The sequence below is a fragment of the Astyanax mexicanus genome, chromosome 1, assembly GCF_023375975.1.
Source record: "Astyanax mexicanus isolate ESR-SI-001 chromosome 1, AstMex3_surface, whole genome shotgun sequence".
Lineage (NCBI taxonomy): Eukaryota > Metazoa > Chordata > Actinopteri > Characiformes > Acestrorhamphidae > Astyanax > Astyanax mexicanus.
This window is the reverse complement of record NC_064408.1, coordinates 82607698-82634316: the sequence shown is the minus strand read 5'-3', so window position 1 is coordinate 82634316 and position 26619 is coordinate 82607698. Positions and strand designations below refer to the sequence as shown.

The window sequence follows — 26619 nt, the reverse complement described above, 5'->3', positions numbered from 1 at the left end:
TCTTGCTATCTTGGCCAAAAAAACACAGGTGCGCCATGGACTGATTTGAATCCTGACTTAAACAGGCAACAGTCAGACTTTGATTGCTCCTGCTTGTGCACTTTCACAGTGTAAATGCACAGCTAAGTTTCCTCTGCTGAGAAGCACGGAAGCACTGCGCCGTTAAGATACCAATCTGCCACAATCAGAGCACACCTGGCTCTCAAAGGGAATGGCAAGTGACACTGACTGGTTTGTTTCACGTTACGCCCAAAACACACCCATGATTAATTAAGAGAATTAAAGTTATTATTATCAGAGAGTTCATACCGTGGCATAGACAATTAGAAACGTGTGTCATAAGTATTTTGCAGACGCACTTATTCAGAGCGACCTACAAAAGTGCTTTGTTGCTTACTTCCAAATATCCATGGCTAGTTTGTACAGCCTAGGATCCAGAGATACACAAAGCTTGATAATGTTTAGAACCCTTGGAGAATTATTATTTTTTTTTTTTAAAGATTCATTTAGGCACTTTTTGAAAAGATGAATCTTCAGTCTGCGTTTGAAGACCGCAAGTGACTCTGCTGTTCTAACATATATATATTTATCTGCTGGCTGCTCCACATTTAATGTTAATAACATTAAATAACGATAACACTAACACCGACATAAATTCCAATAAAATAATTTTGAAATGAAATCCTTTATTATCCCACAGCGACAAACTGGGAATTTTAAGGCAGAGCATTATAGCAGCAAACAGAAGAGAAAATAGAAAACATGAATCTAAAAACGATACAATTTGAGGACAATGGTTATCAGTATGTATGTATGTGTTGTTATGAGATACTAGTAAAACTACACAGCCAGAATATTCAAAAAGGTCTACAAATTATCACTTTCATACTGGGACCTACTGATTCTAGCAGCCATCAGTGGAAAATTACCTAGCATGACTGAGTGCTTGATGAATAGAAGCAAAAACTCTCATAAAGAAGAACAGAGTATAAAGCAAATGTAAACAGAATCCACATGGGAAAATATTTGCAGCAGGGTGGAGCAGATTTTCCTTACCTATGACGAGAGCCAAGGCACCAACCACCACCACCAGAACAATGACCACTGGAGCCATCAGCACTTTACTCACTGGAGAATAAGCAACACACACAAACACACACATCAGTAAAACCCCTGGCAATGTTCTGGGTTTACTCAAGTATGAACAAAAGCCTGGAAAAGAGGCTGACATTTCAGTGCTGTAATTGTTCTGCAACCTGCTTCAGGCCGGGAATAAATAAAACTAGATCAATGAAAGCGTTACTGTAATGTTTATTAAAATGTCACAAACTCAAAATTCTTGAACCCAGGTTTTTGGATTACTGTGACTGTAAGACTGGTGCATATGTAAACTACATTTTGAATTTGGTGCATTGATTCTATGGAAAATAAACCAATAAAACTAATAAATGCTTTTTATTTCAACCTCCATTGTGGAAAAGTTTTTTCCTTCTCCAGTAAAGTTGTCATTCTGAAAAAAAAGGGGACAATAGATGGACAAAAGTATCCAGGCCCCTTTCTTATTTATTGTTAATTCTGTCTGACACAGTAATGAGTCATTTTCACTACTGTCCAGGAAAGGCTTTTACTAGACTTTGGAGCATTTCTTTAAGGATTTGTCGTGAGATCAGGATGTTTGTTTGTTAATGAGGTCAGAATTTTGGATCCTGCCCAGCCCCCTTTCTTTAACTCGTTCAAAAAGTAATGGATGGAGCTCCATCCTACCAGAGAACACAGTTCCACTGCTCCAAAGATCAATGCTGTAGTTCATGCCTGGCATTAGGCATGATGTTATAAGGTTCAAGGGTCCATGTTTATCTGCTCCAAAGAGTCCTATTCTATTGACAATACTCTTCTATAGGGACTATAGGGACTTATTCTGTGTCAGCAAATCTGTGTTAGTGACGGGTGCTGCTAATGACATTCAGAAAAAGGGGTGTTCACAAACATTTAGACATATATTGCAATTGTGACAGCAATGATGATTAAATACATTATATTTTTATGACAAAATGGGCAGTTTTTCAGTTTAAGTCCTATTTAAACAGGATTAGTTTTACACAGGCAAGTGGGATAATCTAATGCTACCACAGGAAGCCTGCAATGTTAATCATCGATTTGTCTCAGTAAAAATGACAGAGATGCTTCTTGAATAAGCATACGTGTACAAGTGATAAGATTGAAATATAGTATTATACAACACTAGTTTGGCCACTGATTTTTAAGACCTGCTTGAATTGTGGAATTTTGCAGAATTTACTGACCTTCACTTTGCCACAGAAACATGACACAGATACTTACTTTAAAACATGTTTAATAATTTTTACAAGTGCTATACATTTACCGATGTGGCAGATTTGTGACTAAATTACTAAGATACATCAGTAAATATAATATTTCCCAACCTCTCCATGCAAAATAAATCCCATCCAAACAGGGCTTCAGTTTTTTTTATATGTAAAGTGAATTGACATAGGAAAAACTCTACTAACCATTAATACTATTAATACTAAAAAACATTTTTCAATTTTAAGTAACCCACTAAAACACTTAATTGAATGTGGCACTGCTCTTTCACTAGCCCTGTCTTTTCCAGTCTGTTTGCACTAAAATTTAAATGTCATAAATATAGTCTATCGCAAAAATGACTTCAAGCAATATGTTATATTTTTAGCTGGTGCTCTGATGACCTGTATGATTCAATTTTCCGCTAGCATGAAGACGTTCCTCTGTAAAGGTACAGGTTTGCGTTACTTTTATAAACCTACAGAAGTCATGCAAACACTGGTCAGCCAAGCAATGTGCCTCAATTCTGTCCACAGAAAGAGGAACTGTATGCAAAGTTGAAATTCATGCTTTCTCTGCAGCCAATGGTGCATCAGACGGTTTTCCTGAAAGGCTTATCAGGAAGATAACTACTAGCACGGACCAGTTTAATCCACACAGCTCTGCCAGCTGCCTCAGCTGAGCAACAGAGTTCTTTTGTTTTTGTTTTGAGTTCAAATTAGTGTGAGTGCACAGAAATAAAAGCTGAAATACAGGTTCAGCATTTTTTATACCAAGTCCAATTGAATCACATGTACAGCAACAGGCCTGCTGCTGCCACTTCCAGTGACTCATGGCTCATGGAGTTTGCAGTGATTAATTCACCACAACAGGGAGACTCCCTATAGCTGAGGCTAAAAAGGACAGGTATACACATGTGGATGATGCCTGCAAGGTGTGCACAACAGTAGAACACCCAGCAACGTCAAAATACAACAATAAACCGATTATTTGTTTGAAAATTCCATAGAAAATTGCTGAAAATAAATGATCTTGACATTTCAGTCTTACATGTTAATCATGCTCATAATAGGCAAATACCACATGGCCTTATTAATGATATCTAGACAATCGGCAGATAGAAGTTTCTATTCATTATAGGGAACATTACTAATTTAGTTTGAGACAATCCTTAAGAATTAGTTAACTCTAGTGTGGTCACCAAATTAGAATTTAGATTTTGATTGTAATTGTAATATTACACTGATCAATACCAAATGGTCCAGAATAATTATATAACAAAATGTTCAAATAAATAATAAATAAAATCATTTTTGTCTGGACATAAAATTGCACTGTAATTGGAGGTAAAGTTGAAATCCTTTAAGGAGAAATACAGTGTGAAATGGATTTAAAGTGTAGTAAAACATGATAATGACTACAGGCTTGTTGAAAAGCCCAACTCCGTTCTTCCCTGAAATACGGTGTTTTTAGCAGATGCTCCCAACAGGCTTACAGTGCTAGCGATAGGGAAATAGTGCTGCCCATGCAAAGAAATCACTATTTTTACACCATTAACAAGCTCAAAGTAGAGCTTGTTAACAGGCCCCCCTCCCCAATCATTAGCATTGTAAGCCTGTTGGGAGCAGCAGCTAAAAGCTCTGTATTTTGGAATGCTGTGGGAGAACAGAGGAGGACTATTAAACAATGACAAAAAAGTAAATTCCATACTTTAATCTTTAATCTGTTGTTTTTAATCTAATATAAGTTACAATATTGTTTTTCAGTGAATTAGGAGAAGTGAGCATTAAGCAGGCCTACCACAGACTGAGCCCCGGACCAGCCGACGCAGGTGTGGTTTGTCCGGCAGATATCGGTACTTGCAGCCAAACACGCTCAGGTTAGAGGTGTGGTCTCCGAAAAAGCGCAGGTGACGATATTTCTCCCCACAGCGGTAACAGAAATTAGTGTTGCACTGGGTGCAGGTCATGTGATCACAGCCCTCTGTTCTCTGAATGTGGATCTGAAGGAGACATTGCACAGTTAATAAATATCCTATTAAAGAAATAGAACATTTATATATATTTGGATACCACATATACAGAAAAGCTTAAATATAAATAACCACAGTCAGATACATTTAGGTTAATAGGAAGAGAATGTTCAGTTTTAAAGGTGATGATTCAACTGCTACATTTTTGGTATGTATTTATGTATGTTAGTTGATTGGTCTTTTGACATGTTTTTACACTGATGGCCTAACCTCAGCACTTCTTACTTTTGTGCTTCAATACCCATCCACTTCCTGTACCTACTTCCTTTCCTGTCATTGTTTGGAGAAGATCTTTCATGAGCCATGACCACACAGACAATACCAGGTGTAATAAAACAAAAAGCCTAAGCGAAAAGTTAATATAAATAGTGACATGCAGATTTAAAAAAAAAAGTGATTAATAAAAAGGAAAAAAGCATTGATCTGAAGGGGCAAGGCATTCCAAACAACCTTCTGGACATTCTTAATAATAATACTAATAATAATCATTAATATAAAAAAATCAAAATAATAACAGATAATATTGATTAAAAAAATTACAAATGTAAGCTTTATGACAGGGACATTCAAGAGACATTTTAGTTAGAGAAAAGTTCGTCAGGCCAAGGTCCAGACCGTAGTCATTTTTAATTTGTGTTGTGATTCAGTGCTATATCCTGTATACTGAAGAAGCCTAGTAGTTCTGTAAGTTACAAATACTATTAAGTATATTTCAACAATATTTATTGCTTTAAATAGGCTTGTTTGCTGAACTTGACCAGAATATCGCCTGTGCGTAATCCTCGCTCCAAATCTGCACAGATCTGATTGGCTGAGGAGAGCGTTTGGTGATCTTACACCACACGTGATTGGTCTGTGAGTTTACTGCGCCGCAAAGCATGTATACCATAAAGACAAGAAACGTTCTGCTGCTTTAAATGAACACGGTCAGAATTAAATCCTTCTCAATAGTTTATTGGTTTGGGTCCCCACTGGACATTGTCTGGGTCCGGGTCCGGGCCGTGGTCTGCCTATTATTGACCTCTGCTCTATGATTTTAGATGGGATAATTGAAAACAAAAAATGGCTGTTTTACAAATAATTAAACAGAGAGAGGTTTAGTGTCTGCTGGAATCCCACTGATGTATACCTATCTACCTACCATAAGAGGAACATTTTTATAATGCTTTAATTATGTGAGTTTAGGTTAGGTGTTATTAGATTTGTGTAATAAGTAAACTCCTCTTGAGCATACTTTGCACGTCCAGAAAAAAAAAAAGTACCAGTAAATGCACAAAAAAATCTTCCATGCTAGTGTTTGGCTACTACTGTGCAAAACCTGATACTACACAGCCTGCATGTATTTACTTTTTGTGACATATCAGAGTCACAAGAAGATATTTTACACATGATTCCGCAATGAAGGAGCAGTTAGCATTCCTTTGAATGCCCTAAATTAGAAGTCATAACATGCATGTCCTGGTAAAACACTGATTACTACTGCCAGTGAAAGAAGCATGGTGTAAAAAAAGGGCTGTTGCGATGACAGAGATTTACACCCCTATTGATCTGTTAGAACCGACACTTCCCCGTATTTCTTTTACTGAATCACCCCGTGTCACAGTGAGAAATTTGTTCTGTAGAACAGCTCACAGATGCTTTAAATGCTAAACACATGAGCTCTATGTAAACTGTTTATTTGAAACTACATTCATTCAACGACTTCTTGTAAAGACCTGGCCCAGGACCAGGCAGAGGAGGGACGTTTATTCCCCGACTCAAACTGCTGTCACCTCCAAGCAGCAGGTCAGATTTATTTTCCTACTCAAACAACTGAAATCTACCAGCAATAAATGTGTTTTAGTGCATAGAGCAAAGACTGCAGATGATGCATGAGTGCTTGAAACAGAACCCTGACAGCCCTGTGTAAATTCAATCCAGAAAAGGCCTTCTGTTCAGAGCGTCAACTTCCTGGAATGCTATGCTTCCACCGATGTTATGTGAGAGTGAAAGAGAGACAGAGAGAAGGGGAGAGGGAGAGAGAAAGACAATACAAACATCCTCTTTCACTCCACTGAATGTTGTGATAGATAAGGGGACATGCAGCCTAATGGTGCTCTCCATAAACACCAAAACGTAACATGTAATACTGATAACCAAAAGTAAAAATTTCAAACATGAAATTTTGTTTTTGTTTTGCAGTTTCATTTAAATTCCATCAATTTAATGTTGTATTAAGTGAATCATCAGTGATCAGTGAAATTCATGAAATTCACAGACCTTCTTAGAATGAATGATTAACAGTTCCTTCATTTCTGAATCACGTACAAAGATACACTCCCCCAACTTTTTCTCTGTAAAATCCTGGTTGATTTACCTTGCTGGTTGTGCTATGCGACACAAACAGCTCAGATTATTCTGCTTCTCTAGAGTCATATACTCTGTAAAAAGTTTAAAGCAGGAGAACATAAAATGATAATTTTGATAAACTGAGCATTTACAGAGCATTGTCAACTTAAGTTAAAAGTTCTCTTATGTCTAAAACTCAGTTTGATCTAAAATGTATATTAAGTTAAGCTAACTGTGAAACAATAACAAATGAGCAGCTGAAATTGCTGTACTGTTTTGTAAGATCTTTGATCTGTTTCTCTCCCCTTCATTTTTTTTTACTATACTATCACATGGAGAAGGCCTTAGAAGGACTATTCTCTCCTCAGCCCTACTCCTCACCATGTAGGGCTGTGGTGTTGATGAGGTTTAAACGTTGGAAAACATGCAGTTAAACAGTTGTGCCACTCTAGAGCTGTGAAACCATGTACATACCATGTGACCAATAATAGAAGGATTAACTAGCTAGTTTCCTGACAGCTCGGCTATAATTCAGCTACTCCATGTAAACAGAAACGTCCTGCAGATGGTCTGTCCCAGGCAAGCATGTCAATCACTTAATTTCTAAATATAGTTTATTCCTGTTTTTTTTTTTTTGCATGATCTAAATTATTAAGTTTATTTGTTTGTACTGAATACGTCCCATATAAAAAAGGCAGTTTGTTGAACATTGTATTTTTAGAATATTAATAGTGTTGCTGCTGAATCACCACATTCAAATCAATCTATACTGTTTTTTTTACTGCTATTTGTATTTTTCTGTGGTACCCTCTGTAGTAAATTGTGGAAGATAATGTCAAAACTGTTGTCAATCAGATTGTCCAACACAGTGTACATAGTATGGACAAAAAAAATATATAGAATTGTATCTAGAATTTAATGTATTAAATAAAAATGCTGATAAGATTAAATGTTAAGGTGTGTTTGCATGCGTATGTGTGTGTGATGCACTACCTTGCATCGAGGACACTTCTGGGCATTCCTCTGGCCATGTTCGATGACGCTGGCCCAGTGACGCAGCAGCTTGTCTCCCTTTCTGTACTCACGACATTTCAGGCCCTCGTGCCACGGGGCATGGCACTTAAAACACCACACAAACTGGCACTTACTGCACTGAATCTGGGACAAAAACAATGCAGATTTAGAACACAGAACCCCAAGCTGCATTATTGCTAATATTTAGCTATAGATTCTCTCAATTTCTTGTTGGTGCGAATCCTGCTAGGTAAGGATTACTGCAGTCTCTTGAGATGTTTTAGCCCATTTTTCTTAAACTGTGCTTCATGGAACATCTGAGGGTTTTTAAATTTTACTGTATAGACTAGGGCTGGACGAAATGGATTTTTTTTTTCTTCAACTTTTGTTGCAGATTTTATATGGGAACTTGTTTCATTCAGTGCCATATCCTTTATATTAGAGTAGCCTAGTAGTTCCAACAGCACATTATATCATTAACAACTGAAAGGCAATTCAAATGACACTAACTAGAAACAAAATAAATAACATGGCTACAAACAATAGTAGCAATTATTCTGTGTACTTTTGTATGCCTATTTATCGATAAATACCATGAACAGAACAACTCAATGCAAAGAAAGAGAGAAATCTGGTCAGCTAAATGTTGGCTATTACTTATATCCCTTGTTAGCCTTATTAGTACAGTCAAACATTAGACATTAAACACACATTTTTTATTAAGATCATTTTACGGATCAAGTTTTATTTTACCTTATATTTGTGCTCAGCCTTGCTGGGTGCCTGTAGGCTGCGTCCTTTCAAAGAGGTGAAGAGGCTGCACTGTGGACATGGCTTAGTGCTGGAGTCCAGTCTGCTCAGCTCCAAAAAGTACTTATATTTGGCCAGTTCCTCAGAGGCCAGGTGTGTCACCACCACACTCTCCTCTAGAAACCCACTGCATTCTGTGATTGGACATACTATGTCTGTCCGGCCCACAAGAACCTGCGAAAAGAGCAAAAAAAAAAAATAAAGTTTTCAGTGAGAGGAGAAAACTATGAACCATATGACCAAAAAATACGATGTGACCAATAATAGTAGGATTAACTAGCTAGTTTCCTGACAGCTCGGTTATAATTCAGCTACTTCATGTAAACAGAAATGTCTGTAGATGGTCTGTCCCAGGCAAGCCTGTGAAGCACGTAATTTCTAAATATAACCATGCTTTCTTATGATATACCAGAATAAAGATGTAAAAAATAACAATTTCTGAGGGAAAATAAAAAAAATGTACCAATAATACCACAGCAACAACTAAGAAAAATAATATGGAAAATTGGAAGATCTTGTCATTAACCTAAAAGAGCACATGGTGACGTATGTGTAACAGACCCTTTAAAAGATTTAGAAAGTTCCTTTTTTCAGTCACTTTAACTCAAAGTCTTTAAGTGAAATATACGGAACATCAGGGCATTGTGTAAATGTGTGTTTGTTTATCTGACCTTATATATAGAATGTAGGAGTGCAGGGTTAATGCTGAAGATGAAACTAGCTCATTTTAAAAGTGTATTTTAGATTCTGTTCCAATCATTTTACAAATTAACATACTTTAATTACATTTTTACATTCCATATAACTAGTTAACTTGATTTGATACAATTTACAGAACAAACTGATAATATACAAGTAATCTTTTTTTTGTGTCACTTCAGAATTGTTTTCTTGAAATATTTACAGTCGTGTGCCCATAATAAGAAAATAACATGAATGATCTGCTCACTGAATTGATCTGATTCAATTTTGAAATTGGGATCAATATTCAGAAATGGGTCTGGGCTCTAATGGGTTAAAACACACTAACTACTTCTAACCTCATTTCCTTCTTCCCCTCCTTCACTCCTCTATCCCATTATTCCCCTTTGACCTCCTTTTATCCCTATCCAAAGATGTTTTACCTTTAAACTTATTTTACATTGTACTTGACTATTGTAAGTCGCTTTGGACAAAAGCGTCTGCCAAATGTAATGTAATGTAATGTAATGTAAAATGTATGGGGATGGGTGGAGCTGTACTTCATAGTGCAACCAGACAGTAACCAGACACACTGTTCACACTTTCTACAGTTATTGGATTAAACATGCTAATTTAAATGGTATATAAAAATGCACTAGAAACACAAATGTTCTGAATACCTGAAAATGTAACAGTTGTTAATGCAACATGATAAATAGATTAGCTGGCATAATGTATTGTCCTACATTAAAACATAGATAGTAACTTAAATTCAGGATATAAAGCTCAAATCACATAATCTTAATATCATAATACAAATATTGCAATAATAATGAACAAACAACATTGAAACTCAAAAAAGAAAAAAAAAATCATACAGCAACAGGCATATAAAAACAGCCACTTACAAACTAACTTTAAATAATCTGTAACACACAGGTTAAAACAGCTAATCTTATTGGTCAAAAAGCCCATCTAAACATTAGATTATCCACACATTAGGTCATCCAGAGTATCTATTTAAGAAAAAAAAAACAGGATTTTATAAATTATTACTGAAACTAAGGACAAAGCGTGTTGAAAAGCTCTGAGAGATGATTACCAATTCAAATGCCCCATTGTACAACAGAGTACCTGAGGTTCCACAGGGTGAAAGATCAGTGTTTTCCTTTAAAATCACATCTGGGACTGACATAATCCGTGGCTTTGGTGGGCACAGTATGCAGGAACGCAGCTGAGGGGCTTGTTCTGACTAAATTTAACAGCTGAATGAAGTGTAAGGAGAAGAAGCATGTCTTCCTGCACAGTGACCTTTCCAAACCTACAGTAAAAGACTTCAGGGATTCCTTCCATTTGTGCTCCTCGCATTCCAGTGGAACACACTCCAGCTCCCTATAAAACTCAGAAGGCCATGACTGTACTGTAATGACAAGGCTCAGGAGGCAGTAAAGAAGAATGTGCATTCCGACTACTTTCATATATATGAGAATCCTGCTAAGTTAGGAAATGAATAATCAGATAACCAAGAGAAAAAGAGCAAGATTATTCCGAAGAGATAATGAGGTAACAAAAAGCTAACCTGTACAAATGTCACATGCTGCTGAGAGCTTGTAGTTTAGTGGATGGTGTGCCAACGTGATAGTTAAATTTGCCACTGTGTTTAAAAGGAGCTTGTCTTGCCTAGATTATCTGAAATTCACTTCCATGCCAAAAGTCTTAGAACAGGAGCTAGTATTATGTCCCATATACATGTCTCCTACATCAAATGTTGGAGCTGGCTGATGGATGGCTCAGTCCAGTGATACAACTTATCCTAAAGTCGATCAAATGCACAAAACGTCAAGTGTTGTAGAATCACTAGAAGTCTCCAGCAAGAGGTCCACTACCTTAAAGTAGCATTTTAGAGCCTTTTATGGGGGAAGTGGGCGAAGCATTTTTATACCCTCTTGTAGCAAGACCTACTGTATAATCAGACCACACCTGTGATAATTTACATGTCTGCTGAAGACATAACTGTGTGTCGGTTTTTGTAGCAATAGGGGTGCATTTCTTTTGTCGACGAGTTTAGTAAGAATTTCCATTGCATTTTTATTGGATTGCTCACTATGTAAGAAATTGATATATTTGATACTTTTATCACTCAAGGTGTTTTTTGCAGACTACATTTACTTTCACTTTTTTTAGAGTGTGACCAATATATTAATGTTCTATGTGTTTAACAGCACCAGCTGATAAAGCCTCAATGAAAATAATGCCTATTTAATTGCTACTATAGAAAATCAGGATATAAAAACCGTGCAGTCAGTTGATATTTTAATTGACACAAATCAAATGACGATCTATCAAAAAAGACAAGAGCAGAGTTATAAATCCCGAACACAGGCAGGAAGACAGGACGGTTGCCAATTCACACACAAAACTTTGTAAATCACTTCAGGAAAATAGTCTGTTTCGTCTCTGAAACGTAGGGGAGGATCCTGCAATCATATTTGTGTAAGTTTACTATTATCAGTGGACTAAACATGCAAATGAATATGTTACAAAAACAAAAAAACAAAATGATGTCCCTAAAATAACATTGAGCTGCCAACCGCACAGCTTGGTTTAGGACTTTTCAGTGTGACTATGGTATCATGAGGATCCAATGAATATGCCTTGCACAGCTTTAGACACAGAAAAGGCACGCACTAAATTTTCTTCATTAATTATGCGTGTGTTTTGGGTGTAACATGAAATATCAGTGTGTCACTTGTGATTCCCTTTAAGAGCCAGGTGTGCTTCGAGTTTGGTGGATTGGTATCTTAACGGCGCAGCACTTCTTAGCAAAAGGAAAGTGCCCTGCGGGTTCAGATCATTTACGGGAACAGCAATTTTATTTTATTATTGGTGTAAAAATTTAGATTCTGCACTGTTGTGTGTCCTTTGTAAAGATAGCAATGAACATCTTGACAGGGCTAAAATCAGTCAGTGGTGCACCTGTGTATACGCCAGGTGCAAGGCATCAAAATAAGACTTTTCGCAGGGTGTAAAATATCAATGAGCATCTGACGCCCTTGCACAGGGTGTAAGTAGGGTACATGCCCTTACACACCTAAAACACACCAAGCATAAATATATAGAATATTCATCGATAGTTATATTTCCAATATTCTAATCGTTTCTATTTTAAAGAAAGCAACACACGGAAAAACAGAAGGTAAGCACTTATACACACACACACACAAAACACATCTCAAAAACACTGCAGCTTGTAAATTCTAGACATTGTGATTTAGAGGCTATTTTCTTAGAAGGCCAGTCGACCTGGCCAAGCCAATCTCACATATCTCTGGCACACTGTTATCACAGTGCCTCAGGAGACAAAAAGACCCAAGTGTTTGTGTAAGCAAATATGGCTGATGGAACTCAAAGACTGGAAGGCTGTCTGAGTTGTCAGGCGTTTACTGGGGAGCCCTGATCAGATCTGACAGCGCAGTTAGAGAGCTCTCACTTATCTGAGCCTGAGCTTGGTGGCAGAGGAAGTAGTACTGCTCAGGGTCACGAACCCACTCTCTTCACACCCGTCAGCCAACTACTGATGAGCCAACACAAAGCAACAGTGAGAGAGGCACAGCCAGAAACAGACAGACAGAAAAGGAAGCCATACCATTAATCTGAGCCAGTCCAAACTGAAACACTGTGTGTGTGATAATAAGATGGAATGATGATAATGCATATTTTACATAAGATGGAATGATGATAATGCATATTTTACATTTCTTGACTGCATATTTTAAATACCGGTACTGATCACTTACAGCAACACAGAGAGCTAGCAACACAAATGTACTCATACATTTATTTACATTCTTCTGTCACACAATGTTTATATTTTAATGAAGTATTTTTAATGGCTTCTTAGCAATTTCTCTCATTCCCGTAAAGAGTCTGCATGTTTTATTTCTCTGCCCAAATAAAGACATGTCTGCAAATGTTGCCCTGTGGAGTCAATGTTTAAATGTTGGGCTAATTAGTAACATTATTTCCAGTTATCGCCAAGAAACTCGATATAGAGATTATGATTCAATATATCGCAATATGAGCAAAGTGATTACGATTGTTAAAATAAAAGTTTATGAAAACCTTAAAATTATTAAAACAAACTTATAGTTATACTTAAATGTGTGGGTAAAAAATAAAATCTAAGGTAAAGAAACTTTCACTTTTTATCAATATCAGTGAGATTTAAAGCCAACACTGCTACCTAGTAGTTGGGGTTTAAACAAAACCCAAAAACAACCTGTCTGACACCAATCTTTACATCTAAAATAATAATAAAACAAAAAAATCTGTGGTCGATCAATACAGTCAATACAGTATTGCAAAATAAAAATATTATGATACTTCAATATACTGATATTAAGAGCTACTGTGAACATGGAGATACCAGAACTGCAAACTCAGTCTTCATCTGCATATTCACTCATCATTAAACCAAAAAAGAAACACAGAATTAGAACTGAAGTGAGCTGGCAACAGTCCATCCTAAAAGTCACCAGATTTTTAGGCTCTGTAAGGAGAATACACTACAATGCACGTCTAAAAGCATTTCTCCTCTTGCTCAGTGCAATTACTTACCAGAGAGATATCTAAATCTGTAAACTAACAGACAACAACTTTAAATTACAGAACATAAATAAATATTTTCTGATAAAATGTATTTTATCCACTCCTACATAGGGTTGCAGCGGTAACCGGTTTCACGGTATACCATGGTATTAAAATGCACGGTTATCATACCGTGTGTGTTTGCTTATTACCGGTAAAACGCAAGCCAGCGGAGAAACTCACCCGCGCATGCGCAACTCTGCTCCGCTTCAGCTGCTCAGCACACAGCGGTGAGAACAGCAGAAAGTGCATCAGACTAAACAAATCTCCGTCCGCCTAAAAAAAGGCTAAACTAAAATCAGCAGTGTGGGACTATTTCAGAGACCCGCCGAACGCACCCGAGGATGGTTATCCGATTTATAATCAATGTGGCCGTAAAGTCACAGCTAAAGGTGGACATACGTCAAACCTGTTCTCCCATCTCCAAGAACTCCACCCCGCCGTGCAGCGCAAAGTATGTGTTTAGTTTATAATTTTACTCTGAACATAAATAAAATCTCTTTGTAGTCGTGCACAACCCATGCGGTAAGCACTCGCAAAAGCGCTGAGAGCGCTGAGAAATTTGGGCACGCAGGTACAGGCGTGAAGTGCGTGCTACGACGGATTCACGTGTCCGTGTAAAGGTGCTCGCCGGACTGGATGTGAAAGACACCATTCATTTACATGCGTTAATTTTCAAATTCTGACGTGCCTGTTTTTCATGTGTTAAAACCAGACTCAGAAATAAATCCCCTCTATCTGGTTATATACCAACTTGGCAGTAAAACGGACGTTTACAACAGTTGTTGATCAGACACTGACCCAGGCTCAGTTTATCAGATATTAAATAATTTAAACTTAAATAATTGTACTGAATAGTTTAAACACAGGATCTTTACTTCTTAGAGGACATGTAATGTGTGACACGTGTGTGTGTGTGTGTGTGTGTGTGTGTGTATATATATATATAATTATATACACCCTTAATGACCTTAAGAGTAGTGGAAAAACCTGGTTTCCTTCACCTAATGGTGTACAGTTTATTTTTTTAAGGAGACATTATCTATATTATTGTTCCAGGTTTCTACAATAAATAGTTAATTGAACAAAAAACCTTTGTTGTAATTTCTTTAAGGGTCAGTTTAATAATATATGTAACAAACTGTGATACCGCGGTATTTTCTGAGACGGTTATCATACCGTGAAAATCTCATACCGTTGCAACCCTACTCCTACAGTTAACAAACTAAATCCCTTTTTAAAGGAAATACAGATTTATTATACTAAAATGTCCATTACCTTTTTCAATGTTGTTTTTTTACAGTAATCAAATTAACAACAAAACAGCCCATATGGACGCAAACAGTGAGACACAATGAGGCTATTGAGAGAAAGAGACAGAAAGAGAAAAAGCATTACAACGTGTTTCATTGGCAGTGCTGAACTCCAGTGTTGCCATTTCATCATGGAGTTATTAATGATACTCTCACACACTCACATTTAATCATTTAGCTGATAACATTAACCAGCTGGAAATGACAAGCTGCCCTCCTCCTCCAGCAATCTGGGGCAAAGAGAATAATAGCAGAAGCCATTAAACACTTACACAGAAATGTCATGATGCTGACCTCATAACGCTTTAGGGCACATTCAGTGCAAATCAGTTCTTTTTGGTTATTTTCATACATTTTTAAAAAACAATATTATATTATAGCCACACCTTTTCTTAACAGGTATATGAAATTAAGCGCATAGCCATGCAATCTCCAGACGTACAGAGGTGGAACAGCAGCTCTATGGCTATACTGAAGAGATTGTTAGATCTGCCCCAGCCAACTTGTTTTGGTTTTTGGAAACATGTTGTCTGCAGTGATTAAGCACATGTAACCATCAGTCAGTGAGATGGATAAATGAATACTAACAATAAAACAGCATATAGTGGCAACTGGCAATAATGACACTGACACTGACACTTTCAAATTCCAACACCTTCATATTTTCTGAATCTGAGGGGGTGGGGGTTGCTGACCGTAACCCAAAGAGTGATGTTACATTGTATTTGCCTATTTCCACTGTATTCTTGAAAAATACACAAAAAAATCATCAGATTTTATGCTGACAGCTTTACAAAAACATCATGCCAAAATGGAGTACTAAGCTGATTTATCAAGCAAAACCAAATGCATTCCACTGGCAGTATAATCACAACCACTCTATCTAATTAATGGCAGCAGAGCATGAACATTAAATAATTATTAACTCACTACGAAGAACATTTTTATGGTTAAAAGAAGAATAGAAACTAGATAAACAACTCCTCCTCCATAGAAGTGTTTCTCAGACATTAAATTAAATTTAATGAAGAACCCAAGTAGATAAACCACTGTATTTTACTAGAGCAAAGACTCTTGACCTGAAGGCCAAAAGGCAGATTATTTTTCTTGTATAAATAGAACAGTGCCAGCTAATAAAGATGTTAAGTAGGTAAAAAAAAAAATACATATATGGTACATATATGCATAACACAATACGCATAAAGAGAAAGCCAAGCAGGTGATTGTCTCCTCCATGTGCTGAATCTAAGGGAGGACAATAATACAAAAATATGATATTATAATGCTTGGTTAGAGATCAAACAAACGTTTTATTCATGTTTACCAGAACTACAGTTCTACCAGAGTAGCAACCAATGTTCTGGTTGAGGAGCTGCTTCACAGAGGAGCTGCTTCACCTTCCACGACTGTTTACATTCACTCAAACATGTAAATACCCGCTCTTTGTTCACTGTCTTACTTCTCATTTTACTTCTAAAGTGAGCTAAAGCATTTTATTTTATATATAATTACCATTATATATTACTGTTTTGGTATTATTATTATTATTATTTTAAGAGAAATTATTCAAATTTACTTGCCCTTAAATATCAGGTAAGCCACTCTGGGAACCCATTCCTGTGTGTTAAAATCAGTAAGCCATAACATTATAAACCACCTTCTTATCTTGTAGCTGAATTTAATATTGTGGCATTGTGATATTATTATCCTAGCTTCTGTATTAATCAGTTGATTAATTAAAATAACAATAAAATATTGTATTAAAGGGCCTATTAAATACAGGGATTCCTTATGGATCAAAAGTACCAAGCTGTGATGCAATGAGAAAAAAAAGAGATCCTGTATAAAAGAAAAATATGCATCAATAATCGTTTCATAATTACATCACAGAACTCTGAACTGTAATCAAATCAAATCAAATCATAGGGTGCCTTGAGATTCCCACCTCTAACAATACGCACAATCATGTTGCCTAATCAAAGTCTAAATAAATCAAATAAAATAGTATAAAAATTGCAGGATCAAGCAAAATCAGTGAAGCCTCCACAGTAACCTGATAAGAATAGAAAGGTTTAGATGCAACTATCTATCTGCTCTTTTATAACCCCTTACAGGCTGGAATCAGTTCATTCACAGTTCATAGCCATGCCACTGCTTTTATTCTAATATTAGCCTAGTTCTGCTAATGACTATGGGTACAGATTAACTTTATCAAGCACCACTACCCTTTCCTCGGGCAGGCCCCTGGCACGGTGCCAGTACCCACACTTCCAGCTCTGTTTGTGGACTGTACTTTATCTTGCACACACTCATATACACCCACATGCACAGTATATGCATAAAAGAACCAGTAGAACCAGTTATGATGGCTGCAGACACTTGATATGGTGTGAATACCTAAAGGACAATATTTTAGAAATAACCTTTTACACAGATCTGCCCTTAGGACAAAACAGTCTGTGTTAAAAGGGTCAGGCTTTCATAATCACTACTCATAATCATAAAATGAAACTGCTGGTCACTGTGCTCTACATACTTTAAACTGTCAACAGTTCTAAACTAAGGGCAGGGGTTCTATACATAACCACAGCAAAGTAAATAACCATTTAAACAGTTCTCAGTCTTCATAAATTATTGATTCTAATTAGATTGAAGCATGTTTATTAACAACATATGTCCACATCCAATACTTTTGGGATGAGCTGGAGGCGAGATGGGGTAGTGATTATCATTTCCAAATCAATGCAAACTTTCAAACATAACTTACAGCCATTGAAAATTTGGGCACCCCTAGTGAAAAAAAAGACACTTGATTTTCATTTACAGTATATATACAGAAATCATGGAATAGCGTGTATGTAAATATCATAAAGAGTTACTTCATGGGACAGCTTGAAAATGCCCACATCTGTATCTTGTGAGTAGTGGTGTGACAATACATTGATATTGTGATACATTGTATCATTTTCATTTTTTTAACTTTATCGTATGTGTTAAATAGGCTATTGATATTTTTATTGAAACATTTTTATTGAAAACTCTAAAGACCCGCCCCAAATTTGACTTAATAACTACTTTATTTCTATAAATTTTATTAACTAATTTTACTATATTGGTAATATACAAATTAACAATATATAGCAAAATAAACACTTATTTTATATTAAAATGTACTGAAAAAAGTAAGTTGGCAATATAGTGTATAAAAATATGCTGAATCATGAGCCAAAACAGAGATGTCATTTTTGCTGTAAGTTAAATTGGTCTCATGCAAAATGATTACATTTTTTTTTTATGTTTTATCCTGCTTTTCTTCTCAATTTAGCTATGCCAAATATCTTACCCATTCAGCTGGATTCCCCCTATAACTAGTGATGCCCCAACACCAGGAGAGTGCAGACTAGCACATGCCTGCTCCGACACATGTGAAGTCAGACTCCACCTCTTTTCAAACTACTATGTGTAGTTTCAGTGTACACAGAGGAAAGTGCAGAGACTCGACTCTGATACATCCGCTAACAGACACCTGTGCTGACCAACATCTCCATAAAGGGATCTCAGAGAGAGCAAGGCCAACTGATCTTCTGATCATAGTGGCAGTGCTTTAGTCTGCTAAAGCCCTCAGACACCTACTCAGAGCCCCCTCCTGTCAAGTTTTTGACATTTACCATGTTCTGTCAACTTGCCATACAGAACACAAAGAACAGTTTTCTGAAATCATAAATCAGCTATTTAAATTGGTCTTTTGTGATGCAGCTGCCCCTCCCAATTCCCTTCCAGCCAGAGAGCAAACACTAACACGTCACTTTTTTCTCTCGCTTTAATCAACCGAGGAGCCATCTTAGTCCTCATCGCTCCCTTAGTAGTCTACTACATATTCATACAATACATGCTTGTGAGGAGAGAGAGAGAGAGAGACAGGAGGGAGCTGCACCCAATCAGCTTCAAAAGAATAAAGAATAAAGACATTAAACTTCTCGTGCCCTTGCCATTGCCTTACTAAGAACTTCAAAAGGCAGAGCCAAAAAGTAATTAACTGATCAACTACTTCTGGCTTACATAAAAAGCCAAAGACCTCAATCCACTAAGTACTGATTGCATAAGAGTCCTTTAGGAATAAAAAAAAAATCTAATTGCTAAAAGAAAAAAAAAAATCAGAAAATATGTAGATTTGGACACTGCAGGACATACTTCTGTCTATAAAATGGACAAAAGTGTATTAAACAGATATAATATGAAGCCTGAATGTCTGTTTGAGAGTCATTTATAAATTTGAGGCAAATTTTGAGATTCAGTTTAGGATTTAGTCTGAGATTTAGTATAATTTTTGTATAATGCTAATTGGTGGGGTATAAGCTCTCATTAGCGTTTTGACAACATTATCCACATATCTATAATACAAAACAAAAGAAAAATCTTTGAAACCAGATTTGCAAGCTTAATTTAGGCTTCATTACATAATTAATGAAAATGATGGATTATTATAGATTCTCTTTGCCCCCTTAAAAGTATGTTTTTTCTTTAATCAGGTAAAACAGGTCAAAGTCATCACAATTTCCCCTATTGTCTTGTGGGAAATGGACAAAAACATAGATTGTGTTCATTTATATTAAGTAGATTTCACCAGAACTAACGAAAACTTCATAATATAATAGCTAGGAAATCATTATCTCTTCAGCCTCTCCCTGACCTCTGAAAGATCATGCATATGAGTGAAAATCACATTTGAAAGGCAAGCAGCAACAGGCGAGCCAGCCTTACTCGATTACGACAACTAAATCCCTCTAGAAGGACAACTGGTTTGTATGTAGCCTGCAGACTGCACGCAGGCCATCCACTGAACAGCAGTCTAATGTAATTACGGCCTGGAGAGGCCGGGCTCAGTGATTAAGCAATCAATTACAGTACAACACAACTTCCAGCCTCCGCCCCTGTCTCTGCCCACACGCCAGGGAAACAACCCAGAGAGGAAAACTGCTTTGTCATTAGAAATGCACTTTATATCATAAGTCATGTCTAATTTAATAAAAAATGGGGCATTGTAAAATACAATGCTGATCACTTTCCTATACTCACTGGATTTAAAGAAACATTATGTTGCATTTTTTTACTTTTTTTTTTTAATAGCAAAATCATGTTGAAGCTCTACTCCACAAATTAATAGGTAGAACAGTGTGTCTATTTTTGCTACTCCAAGCTTGGAACGCTGCATTATGTAACTTTGGTGAAGCTGTGTGACCTGAGTAATATGTGTGTTAAATCCTGTAACATTACTTTACTGCCTCTGTAAAGTGTAAGTGTTCCTCCTTGAGGTAAGGAGGAAAGGGGGTAAGCCAGGAGTAATAAATGCCAGTCCTTACATAATGCTCAAAACTGATCAGGGTAGAAAGCAGCCAATCAGAAGCTTTTCTGATTTATAAAAATCTTCTCTATTTTATCAGATAGTTACAGATGCAGCATATCTACATTTTCAAACCACTAGGCAGTGCAGCAAACAGATTTAGAACAGCGTGTAATTGATAGTTTGATAGTAAAGTGTAGTTTGATATAACTTCTTATGGAAGTGAACGTGTTTGAAACTATTTTAGTCTCCTTGCATATACATTTACATATTATTATTGTTAGTGGTGTTAACATTACTGCACTAAACTATTTTTGTTACTATGTTGCTTTAATACAATCTGTGAGCATGGTCCAATTGTCAAATTCACTCCCTCCGGTCCCAATATCCTCTTGTGTTGTGAGTAACCACTTGTGTAATGCTCTTCTGAGTGGTGACTCAAAAGTTGGAAAAGGCAAGTTAAAAACAGTATTGAAACAGGACTTGTGTCTGCAGGTCCTTAAATTAAACAGCAGCAGCAAAGTAAAGCTCTAATTCCTCTCAAGAATTCACAAAAAATATGAACAAGAGCAAAAGGTAACAGTCACAAAGAAGCTAATGTTATACATAATCTAAGTAATGTACGATACAAAGTGATTTGAATGGAATATGCAGTCAATGTTTCTCCTGCTGGACGTTGGTAATGATAAGAAAAAATTGCATTTACTTTTTAGAAATCATGCGATTTTCATGTACAGGTTCATGTGAACATGATAAAAATGTTGTGCATAATGTTGAATTGGTGAAAATAATACATACCTAGCACTTAATGGCAATTAAATACACATTGTAATATGATTAATCATTATAAACGGTGTGTACTTCTGCAAATAAACAGAAATTACTAGCCATCAGTACCAGGGGTGTCACGATTTCGATATTTTATCGAAATCGTTCTAAATTATGTCATGGTCTCGAGCATCGAAGTCAAAAAGATGATCGCAATCCCTCCCTCTAAGCTACGCGCGCTACACAAATGGCGCAGCACACTGTAGCCAACGCGGACATTGTGACTGCTCAAAGAGCAGCCCTTTCTCCAGAGATTGTGGACATTCTCACCTTCTTAAAGAAAAACTTGAAAATATAAAAATAACAGTTGTTTTGTCTAGCCTCAAAGAAAAAAGAAAATCGAGAATCGAATCGAGGCCCTAAAATCGGAAATAAAATCGAATCGAGGATTCAGAGGATCGTGACACCCCTAATCAGTACATATCACAACAATAACATATTGCAACCAAGAAGGAAATCTTATATCGGCACATCTCTTGTCTTTAATCCTGCATAACGTAACAAAAAGATCTGTATCTCTCCTCTAAATAAAATGTCAATAAGATATTGACATAGATGAGTATTAGTAATTGAGCTGGATCTAATGTCAGAGTGGGGAAAAATAAAAAAATGACATTAGTTTGGACACAACACAGTGTTTTTACAGTTTAAGCATGTTTTTGCGCCATCTTACAATTTTATTAATCTTTAAACATGTGTTAGCTTAATATAAAAGGCTGCTGTTCAGTGACTGATCAAACAAACTGTAATATAACGTTCTCTCTCTCTCTCTCTCTCTCTCTCGATAATGAAGGCAAGTCAGAACAGTGGCCAGGAAACACATTACTTCCCTAAACATTGTGACTGTGAATGTGGGCAGGGCTGCCTTAAAACACAATAAGTGAGTGAGTAAGCAAGTGGGAGAGAGAACATTATGGTCTATATCAATATTGTGGCTTATCTGAAGAAACCGCCTGTCATGCGGCACCCTGATGATGCATTTTCCACATGAGAAATGTGGGAACAATATGTTCATGGTCTTTAACAAAGAAAAAGCTGACCACACGCACACGGTGAGTGTTTAGACCATGAAACATTTGACAACCATGTAGAAGACATTAGACCTAGCCAAAAAATGACTCCTTTAATGGTAAGCAAAAGCTAACCCCCACCTTATAAGAGGAAGGACGTGTGTCATCTATCTTATGAACAAAAGGGGAATCACAGGAAGGAACAGATGTGTGAAGAGCAGCTTAAACCAACATTCCAGTAATAATACTGAAAAAAGGATAAAAAGGACTTAAAGTACATTTTAACCATTTTTAAAGTGCTGGAGTCCAAGTACAAATGTGTCAACTCAAAAACTACTTAACAATACTGAGCATTTTTTTAAACTGCTGTGGAAATTCTTAGAACATATGAAACTGTTGTCTGTTAGATATGAAAGGTGCTTTGCAATCACCCTAGAAACTTCCTGAAAAGATGACTACAGTCTGTATATGGAGGAATGAACAAAAAATCATCTAACCAATAAACCAATACTTGTTTAAGTCCTGTACATGATTTGTGAGATTTTGAGCTTTGGGTTGTTTTCCACAGTCATGGCCACTTCCCTCAGCTGGGTTTCCCCTATCACACTACTGTGTGGGTAAATGTGCATGGCATCACTGTGGATCAAAGGTCCTACAAACTACATATCTCAGGATCTGTGCTAAGAAGGTTTTAAATAAATAATTCAAAACATAAAATTCTGCTGTGAGAGTACTCCCACACTCCATACTGAAAAAACTAAACAATCACACCAGCTCTTGATCTGTTAACCATATACATTAGTACTGTTATTGAATTTCCTTAATTAGTGTTTAAGTGTCTTCATGTACTTGTCCCAATAGCAGCAAAATGGATGCTAGATATGTTCCGCATAGATGTGTCATAGGTATTAAGGCCATAGATAGTGCTTAATCATTCAGGAAATCATCCTAAAAACTGTGCTCAAAAGTAGGTCAACTGTCTGATACTGTAGCCCCAATCTCTCCACTGTCTAGAGCTGTACCTGATCAACAGAGCACTTTAACTATGTAAATTAGAATAACACCAAACAGGAAATGCCAGTCTTTTTTATACGATGCAAAACCTTGAAAGCAACAATAAAAAAAAAAAGTATATTCAGCCCCTAAATATACTAAAACAATATATATTTCCATCACATTTAGTTAGATCTATACCTGTGTTTGATGCTGATATAGGTTTTTAAAGTACATTTAAAAGAAAAGTTTCAACACACAATGACACGATTATGATACCATTGTGCAGTTAAATTGTTTGAACAGATCTGTAGAAGCAAAAGTAATAATTACGACTATTAAAAAGAGCTAGTTTCATCTCCCACACTAACCCAGCACACCTACATTCTATAAATAAGGTGAGATGAATGAACACACATTACACACACTGTCCTGTGATGATGGTGATGACAGGATGATCTCAGAATGTTCAGTGTATGTCATTTAGTAATTTCATAAGGTAAAGTAAAGAACAGTGTTGTAAAGAACTTTTATGCTCAGCTTTTATGCCTAGTCATAATTATGAGCTACCAAGTTATAAGTATGAGATACCAAGTCATAATTATCAGATGGTAAGTCATATTTACGAGAGAGTAATTATTTTGAAATACCAAGTCATGAATATGAGATGCTAAGTCATAATTACCAGACACTATTCCCAGACTCATGACTTACTATCTCATAAATATGACTTAGCAGCTCATAATTACTTAAAAATAACTAGTTTTATCTTACACACTAACCCAGCAAACCTACATTCTTTAAATTACATTCACACACTGTCCTGTGCTGTTTCGCTTCATCATTGCTAGGTTACCTGTATGTGGCGGAGTAATACATGGAGAGCTTCATTTACAGTGCATTACCGGCTGATAACGGCACTCACAGGATGCCTTTCAGCCAAATACATTGCCGGGTCGGAACTAACTGTAGTATAAAAACTCATAATTATCTCTTAATTACCACTTAGTGCAGGACCCGTATTTTCTTCCAAGTGGTGGAAATGAACATCCATATGTATACATATACAGGGGTTGGACAATGAAACTGAAACACCTGGTTTTAGACCACAATAATTTATTGTGCCGACGGACAGTTCTGGTGGAAGCAGGAGAGTTGAGGTGCACATTGAATTCTGCCGTGATTTGAGCAGCCGTGGTTTTATGTTTTTTGGATGCAATCCGGGTAAGCACCCGAACATCCCTTTCAGACAGCTTCCTCTTGTGTCCACAGTTAATCCTGTTGGATGTGGTTGGTCCTTCTTGGTGGTATGCTGACGTTACCCTGGATACCGTGGCTCTTGATACATCACAGAGACTTGCTGTCTTGGTCACAGATGCGCCAGCAAGACGTGCACCAACAATTTGTCCTCTTTTAAACTCTGGTATGTCACCCATAATGTTGTGTGCTTTGCAATATGTTGAGCAAAACTGTGCTCTTACTGGTGCAATGTGCAATTAATGAAGATTGTTCACCAGTCTGCTCCAATTTAGCCATGAAATCTCTCACACTAAAATGACAGGTGTTTCAGTTTCATTGTCCAACCCCTGTAAATGGGTGCACAGACAAATACATTAAATGTGCTAGGTACTATGCGTTATTCTCACTAGCATCATCATCATCATCAGTAGTAGTAGTAGTGGGGGGGTTGGGCTGTGGTATATCTACCTGTGAGCTGATGTAAGTTTTCAGGCACTCTTCACACACGGCCTTCTGGCAGCAGTGCAGGGGCCTGGAGTGTCGGTCATCCAGGCAGATGCGGCAGGTCAGCACCACAGACACTGTGGAGCTGTGAGCGCTGGTCAGCACTGCCGAGTCTACGAGGTCAGAGAGGGTGTAGGGGTCCGAGTGGTCGCCCAGCTCTGGGTCTGGTGGGTCTGGTGAGTGTATAGGAGGTAGGAGAGAGCGGGCTCCAGCAGCTGAGTCCTCTGTGGATGTGGTGGAGGTTTGTGAAGGTTTCCTGTAGTCATCGTTGGCTATGCAGTACACAGTGCAGTAGACGTGCTCTTTAGACCTCCAGCTGTCACCTCCACCACCTCCTCCTCCATCACCTCCACCTCCTGTTACAGTGTAGTAATCACTCTCAGCGGTGTCCTCAGACTCAGACAGCTCGGAGTCTCCATATCTCAGCGAGGTGGACAAATCCCACGACTTTGAGTCACTTTCCTCCGCTTCACTCCTCGCCAGAGACCCCAGCTCCAGATCCAAGTCCAGATCCAGGTCTAGGTTTAGTCCTAGATCTAGGTCTAGCTCCAGGTCTGTTGTGTTCAAGCTATCCGAGTCTTTTTTGGGGCTGTTGTCATTGGCAACATTATTAGCAAAAGTTGTTTTGGAGGCTCCCACATTTCTTCTTAAAATCTCCACAACTGAAGTTCTCCTGATAATCTCCTTCTCCTCGCTCTCCTTCCCCTCTCTTTTCCCGTGTTTCTGAGAGTCCCCGCTCTCCTCACTGAGCTCAGCTTTCTCTTTAGTCTCCTCCTGAACCAAATCTCTGCCCCGAGTCCCCACAACTTCTCCTCCCCCCGGCCGCTCCGACACACCGCCGCCGCCGCCGCCCGTCTCTCCGTCGTAACCCAGAAACACAGGCATGTCTCCCCCGTCCGAGGCCGCATTCACACGGCCGGGCTCGCCATCCTGCTCCCGCAACACAGCGCAGCTTTTCCCATTCCGTCCCAAGTCTCTCTCCAAACTCACAAAAACACAAACAACAGCCCAACTGACACGCAGCTACCGCTTCCGGGTGCTCTTGAGGTGGACAAATCACTCACAGCCGCTCGCTGCCTCTCACATTTTACCCGTACCTCCTTAACAACAACAATAACAACACGATCCTCCGTCTGAACTAAACCCCATGCAGCTTCAGCGCGAACCCGACACCCCCACTAAAATCACAGCGCACTGACACGACTTTACACCGACACGTTCAGGATGATTTATCACAAACCGACACCACAGCGGCTCCGGACACACGACTCGCTGCGGCCGCGCTCCAATCCAATCTGCGCCCTTGTCTCCTAAATAGGACACTAGAAAGATGTCTGGGAAAGGTTAGGTTGTGTGTAGTGCACCGAGCTGACGCAGTGGCTTAAAAATGCGCTCACTCATTCAGTGACTGAATGTTAGGAGCATGTGTGAGCTGTTCGTTGGATGAGGAAAACAGCGCAATCGAGAAAACACCGTTTTATAAAACGTTACTGTAACAGATTTTAATCTAGTTATCTAACCCCATCACTTACTAATAAATAACTTAAAAAATAC

The 26619-nt window shown here is 37.7% G+C and overlaps 1 protein-coding gene across 1 annotated transcript in view; it reads right to left on the bottom strand.

Moving 5' to 3' along the window:
- Window positions 1–26391, bottom strand: part of rnf217 (ring finger protein 217) — a 28223-nt gene extending 1832 nt beyond the window's left edge. The window contains exons 1-5 of the mRNA XM_007255400.4: window positions 25030–26391; window positions 8453–8683; window positions 7679–7843; window positions 4126–4327; window positions 1057–1128 (exon numbers count right to left, since the gene is read on the bottom strand). Coding sequence (XP_007255462.2) covers window positions 1057–1128; window positions 4126–4327; window positions 7679–7843; window positions 8453–8683; window positions 25030–25950 — 1591 coding nt within the window. The 5' untranslated portion in view covers window positions 25951–26391. The remainder of the gene's footprint in view (window positions 1–1056; window positions 1129–4125; window positions 4328–7678; window positions 7844–8452; window positions 8684–25029) is intronic.
- Between the last annotated feature and the right edge of the window lie 228 nt (window positions 26392–26619).